This window comes from Peromyscus leucopus, chromosome 18, assembly GCF_004664715.2.
Source record: "Peromyscus leucopus breed LL Stock chromosome 18, UCI_PerLeu_2.1, whole genome shotgun sequence".
NCBI classification, from domain to species: domain Eukaryota; kingdom Metazoa; phylum Chordata; class Mammalia; order Rodentia; family Cricetidae; genus Peromyscus; species Peromyscus leucopus.
The window spans coordinates 4,496,540-4,502,539 of NC_051078.1; the positions used below are offsets into that span (position 1 = coordinate 4,496,540).

Below are 6,000 nucleotides of genomic sequence, written 5' to 3' on the forward strand. Positions count from 1 at the left end.
GACTCTGAAGAAACATTTTGATTATCACAAAATTAAGTAGCGATGTCTTTATGGCAGCCAGAGAGAGCAGAGGTTGGCATCCATGGGGAGTTATTTCAGCTATTTGTTTCTCTGTGTGAGTTAAGGGACTAGATTACTAATACAGGGTGTGTTGTGTGTGTGTGTGTGTGTGTGTGTGTGTGTGTGTGCGCGCGCGCGCAATTGCACACGCCCCTGAATGTACATGCTCAAAGGGATACACCACAGCCTGAATTCCTCTCCTCTAAGAACTCTTTGAATTTCAATATCCAATAATGCAGCACACCATTTATGAACCACACCAACCATCTGAACATGCAGGGCAAGCGGTACAAGCATCTTGGTCACTAAAAAGAAAGGTGCTTCTTGCTCAAAGGCCCAGTACAACTTAACAATTCCCACAGGCATCCAAGTATTAAAAGTAACCAACTCCTTGCTACACAGTGCTCTGGGTTAGGAAGTCCATCCAGCATCATGATTTTAAAGAAAGGAAAAACACAATCCAACAAATGTTTCAACATCCCATCTACATGCCTCCAAAGTAGTACCAGGAAGACAAAATGGTTGGAACGGTCACCAGGAACAAGGTTCAAGCCCAGTGTGGCTGGAAGCTCCCCTTCTGGGAGAGGCAAGCCGATCCTCGGCTAATTCCCCGGTGTTGAAAATGAAGGCTTTTAAATCATCCAAGTTTTAGATAACTAAAGTTAGCTGCTGACAAGCATGAGCCACGCTACCTCCATCAGAATGTCCTCCCACAAACAAGAGAAAAACAGCAATGGCACACCCCGAGAAACACTGTTGCTGTTTGCTCAATCCACAACTGGCAAATGAAGGACCCTGTCCTTCTCCTTGCTTTTTGTTTTGAGAGTAAGCCCTGATTTCTGTGTTTCACCCCAAAAGAAAATTAAAAAAAAAAAAAAGGAACTCGCAAAGATTTTTTATTCAAGCTCTGCTTGCCTAGAGACCTACCAGACAGTAACAGACATGAGCAGATTTGTTCTGGTGGAGTTATAACATGAAGGGGTGGGGGTTGGGGGGAGTGGGGGGGGGAATCTGGCTCCCATTTCAACTATAAAAATCCTGCAATTACAACCACTGCTGTGCACGCTCACCACGCTGGCTGGAGCCAGACACTTTCCCCTCACAGTCCAGCCCAAGTCCATCTGGAGTTCATCAAGGAAGCAGAGAGCCTAACAACTCACGTTAGCAGTCAGACAAAAACCTGCGTGCCTTTAGCACCCCAGACAGTCACAGATTGCCCACATGGTTGAAAACACAACCCAGAAAGGAGTCTTCCACCTGGGGCTTTAGCCTCACCCCACAGACAGTCATTTGGACCTACTTAACTCAAGAATGCAGAGCCTGCCCCCACCCACCATTGTTTCCTGTGTTTGAAAAGCATGGGGAGGGGGGCAATCTGGTATTTACATTTCATCCAGTTGATTTTCTTTTAAATTAAAAGAAAAGAAAAGCTCCTTGTAAGGATTACTATTTCACAGGGAATCCTGGGAGAAATGAGATGTAGGGGCTCAAAGTTTCCCACCAGTCATGGGATGAGGTCCCCCTCCCTAGCCCCTCCCCCCAACAAAAGGTCTTTAAACTGGGAACAGCCTGCAGCCCAGTGTACATTCTGGGGACACTGGTTTCATGTCTTCCAGCAGGAGCTGGCAGCCATACGTATTTCAGTTATGGCCAATGCTTCCATCCTGAGATCTGTATACTATTAAAACCATATTATATGTGGGAGACGAAAAGAAAAAAAAAAATCTTAAGTGACTTTTACTGCTAAATACTTAAAGCCATGGAACTTTTAATTTACCTAAATTTAGATTTTTTTTTACAGTAATATACATTTCAGAAGTAATTACCTTCTTTTCAGAGGATGTCACATTTTCCTACATCTTCCCTCTATTATTTTTATGGATGGAACACTGAGAGATTCCGGACATAAAACGCCAGTGTTTCCTTGAATCCAGGACAGAAACTATACCATGGGAGGGCAGATTGATTGTTATGTGAAGTTCCATAAAAGAACATCTTTCCCCGGGAATTTTTTTTTTTTTTTTAACAAGATTTGCTGTGATGAGGCCAATACTTGGGTTGGACAAGGCGTTAGCTATTTACCCAGAAAGCCACTGGGCAAAGGCTTGGGGAAAAAAAAATCAAACCCTGTGTATGGTAGAGTCGCTTTATCAAGTGAATGAGCATATGTGAGAACTATTGATTTTACAGCACTTGGTGCTAGCTAGTGTTTTCTTCCTTTTTAAACATTTGGAAATCTGGCTTCCGGCTCAAATTTGGAAACGCAAAGACAGCAGCGGTGTGTCTTAACCCCACAGGGGCCTGCCAAGCTGCTAACTCAGCAGAAATACGGAAAGCCGAAAAAACAAAAAGGCAGGCTTGTAGCTGTTTTTAAAACACGGATCCAAAGCGACTCATAAATCAGCCTGCTGGGCTCAAGCCTGGGTCTGGAAAATATAGACGAACAGCTGTGGAAACCATAAGGACTATTACTCCCTCCCTACCCCCAGCTGCAGTCAGCTCAGGAAGATTCCTAACAGGCCAACACCGAAGAAGAAGTCACACACCAGCACAAACTACCTTTCGGACTTTCGCCTCAGCCCTGTTAAGAGCTCAAACATGCCCACGTGGTAAGATGCATCATCTGAAATCCCAGCTAGAATCTAATGACACCAGAGGTTCCAGTAGGCAATCAAACCCTTTCCCCCCCTCTGGCTAAGTCACGTATTTTAACAACGCCCCCCCCCTTTGGGTTTCGAGCTCCGAAAGCACAAAGGTTTTCAAGCGAGGCTCCAAGCAGTGACTTTTTTTTAATAGCCACTTTCATTAAAGGACTGCAGCTTCGCTCTCAAAGCAGGAGCGAGCACAGTGTTATTATTGTTCAGCTCCAACTATTCAGCTTTCCACTCAAGGCGCTCCTGTGGCAATAAATGACAACTGGATAAAGTGGACGGACACATACACACACACACACACACACACACACACACACACACACACGCAGCACAGACGTTCATAACTTGCACGTTCCACAAAGAGAACAAAAGGCCCACAGCATGCTTTCCTGAACTTTCTCATCAACAACTGTTCCAAAGACAAACTTTTGCTCTTTTCATGACCCAGGGAAAGGAGAGCTGTGCCGCACAAGACACATTTTTCTACTCACTCCCTGGTCGTGGAAGTGAGGTCTACTTAAGAGCTTTTGTTATTATGTAAGGTTTAAGGAGCAGCAACTTACACCTCCTATTGCAATCCACCAAATAACAGGGGTGGGGGAACTCAACAGCACGTTGCTTTTTTTTTTTTGCTCTTCTCTGAAGAACAGACCTCTAGGGCTTTGAGGACAAACAAAAGAAACCCTGACAATAAAGAACTTAAGACCACATGGTCTGGTGACACCTAGGAAGATAGTCAGAAGTCACAGGAGAACAAGGACCGAGGACGGGAGGGAAGGCTGTCCAGATGAGAGGTCACAGCAGGACCTCTGAAAGGAGGCTAAGTGCTTATTTATACAAGTGGGATGTATTTTCACATACATTTGAGGAATGTGGACTTGTATTGAGACAATTTACTACTGGTGGAAATGTAATTAAAGACTGCGCAAACCAAATAAACTGTAATTTGTTAGGGTGCCACCAAATTATCTGCAAAACAAAATCCTAATTAGGTCAGCTCTCTTTAAGAACGTTTAAATAGGTAAAGAGTCCCCCTTTCGACTCAGCCCTACTTCCAATCCAGCTCCTCACAGTTCTCCGAAATGCCTCTAGATTCCAAAACACAATACCGTGTACTGACAGCATTTAATGGGCCACCTGTCATTGAGGAACTGAAGTTAGACGGAGTAAGCATTTCTAAAGGCACTCCAGGGAAGCGCCTTCTGAGTTTTCTCTCTCATCCCTCTGCTAGCCATAGGTGTCCACCTCCAGGCATTCACAGGTTCCATATGTTCTCAATGGAGCCATTCTGCTTCCCGTGAATGCGGCAGCGCGACCCCCCACCCCCAAGAGGCAATTGAATGGAATTAGCCACAACTAATTGAAAGTCTTCCTGCTTTAGGCTCAAGGCTTTATCTTCCCTTTCACGAGTAATAAAAGCTGCTACATCAGACATTCCATAATAAGCCATTAAATATCAATCCAATTCTCGTTAATTCTATTTCCTTATTAAACTCCTTCTTAAAACAAGGCGTTTTGTTTGATGGTCAACAGTTTATAGCTGATGAAAGTATTTAGGTTGGCACACTGGTTTAAAAAAAAAAAAAAAAAAAAAAAACGACTTCTTAAGCCGCCTGACCACCAACTATTGTCAAGAGCTTCGACGATTGTTTAAGAGCTGAGAATTTCCACTAGGCCTAGATTTAGGAATCTTAAGTATGAAGTGCAATTTGATTTTTCTTTTAAGCAGGACAACTGTTTTTTTTTTAATACAACTTTTGAATTTTTTTTAAATGTTCAGTTATCTCTTTATTTATTTTGCTTATGGCTTAAACACCCCCTCCAATTTTAACAAAATTAGAGGTTGGGAGAGAATAAGGAGGGCTGGCATTTGTAAAAACTCGCATTTCCAATTAAATTACATTTTCTTCTGTGTTCTTCCACACGGTTGGCAGTGACTTCGGGCTTTCAGACCTCTCATCTTAAAATCCGCCAAACAGCACTCAGCGCGGGCCCTCAACCTTCACAGCGCTGCTGGAGGAGGTGTCGGTTCTGAAAACCCACTTCCTCCCCCTGCTTATCCACAGATCAGACTTCGCACCCAACTTCTCACCGGAACCGAGACGCATTACAAAGTGGCCCGGGAGGGAGGCTGATGGTCTGCTAATGTGAAATTAAGCACAGGAAGAAGAAAGGTCGGTGCGCCACAGTTTGAGGAGGGGGTTCTACGTGAAAGGCGCGCAAGCAGTGACTGGGGACAGGCAGGGGACTCTAAACCACTGGGAAGCCAAAGTTGGGCCGCTTTCCCAAATAATAAACTCAGAAGAAAACATGCAAAATCCAGGGGTCTCCCAGACTGGCTCCTGCGGTCGCGGGCGTCTGGCCCGGGAGTGGCGAGCCAAGCGCCCACCTGCGCGGACGCAGAGGGAGACTTGAGTTCCCCCAAGGGGCTCCACTCGCGGCCTAGGCACAGTGCACACTGCACCCTGCGCCCAGGCCTTGGGCAGACTGCGCTCGTCACCGCACCCCTCGGTGGGGCCGCCCCGTCCACCCCATGGGAATGATACTGATACTCACAGTCGGGCGACCCAGGCCGGGAGAGGATCAGGAAGGCGAACGAGCCGCCGGCGGCTGCAGTCTAGCAGGTCCCCGAGGCAGTGGCAGGCGGCTGGGCATGGGCGCCGTGCAGCATCCTCCGAGGGCTGCCCCGGCGCCCCGTGGCCTCCGCGCTCCTCCGGGCCCGTGCGCCCCAGCCCGGCGCACAGCAGCAGCCCCAGCGCCGCCGCCGCGGCCGCTCGGAGCCTGGGAGCACCCATCGCCGCGCTCCCCGCCGCCTCCGATCGGCCCGGAGCTCCGCAGCCTCGTGCCAACTCTCTCCCTCCTCCCCTCCCCCGACGAGCACCGAACTCCCGGGACCCGGCTGGACACGCCGATCGCGGCCGCGTGCTCCTCGCCCGCTCAGGGTCGGCACCGAAGGCCTCGCATGCCCGCGCACAGCGGGAGAGCCAGCAGCGAAGGACGGCCAGGCGCGGCGCGGGCAGCCCGAGCGGCGTCCGAGAGCTCGATCGCCTGCACAGAAACTTTTCCGCCTGCGGCGGGGCGGCGGGGGCGCGAAGTCCCGGCGCGGCGGAGCGGCGAGGCGGGGCGCGGAGGCCGGCGCTCGCCCATTGGCTCGCCGGGGCACCCGCGGCCACGTGACAATAACAAGGCTCCAACCCTCCCGGGCCGGCGCCGAGGAGAAAGTGGAGCTGAGATTGTAGGAAATTCCGAGTTACATTTTCCAGCGTCTGCAGCCAGAAGTCTCCGC

The 6,000-nt window shown here is 48.9% G+C and overlaps 1 protein-coding gene across 1 annotated transcript in view; it reads right to left on the reverse strand.

Moving 5' to 3' along the window:
* The window catches only part of Lrig3 (leucine rich repeats and immunoglobulin like domains 3), a 51,973-nt gene extending 46,190 nt beyond the window's left edge, over window positions 1-5,783 (reverse strand). The window contains exon 1 of the mRNA XM_028886295.2: window positions 5,271-5,783. Within this exon, the coding sequence (XP_028742128.1) occupies window positions 5,271-5,509 (239 nt within the window). The 5' untranslated portion in view covers window positions 5,510-5,783. The remainder of the gene's footprint in view (window positions 1-5,270) is intronic.
* Between the last annotated feature and the right edge of the window lie 217 nt (window positions 5,784-6,000).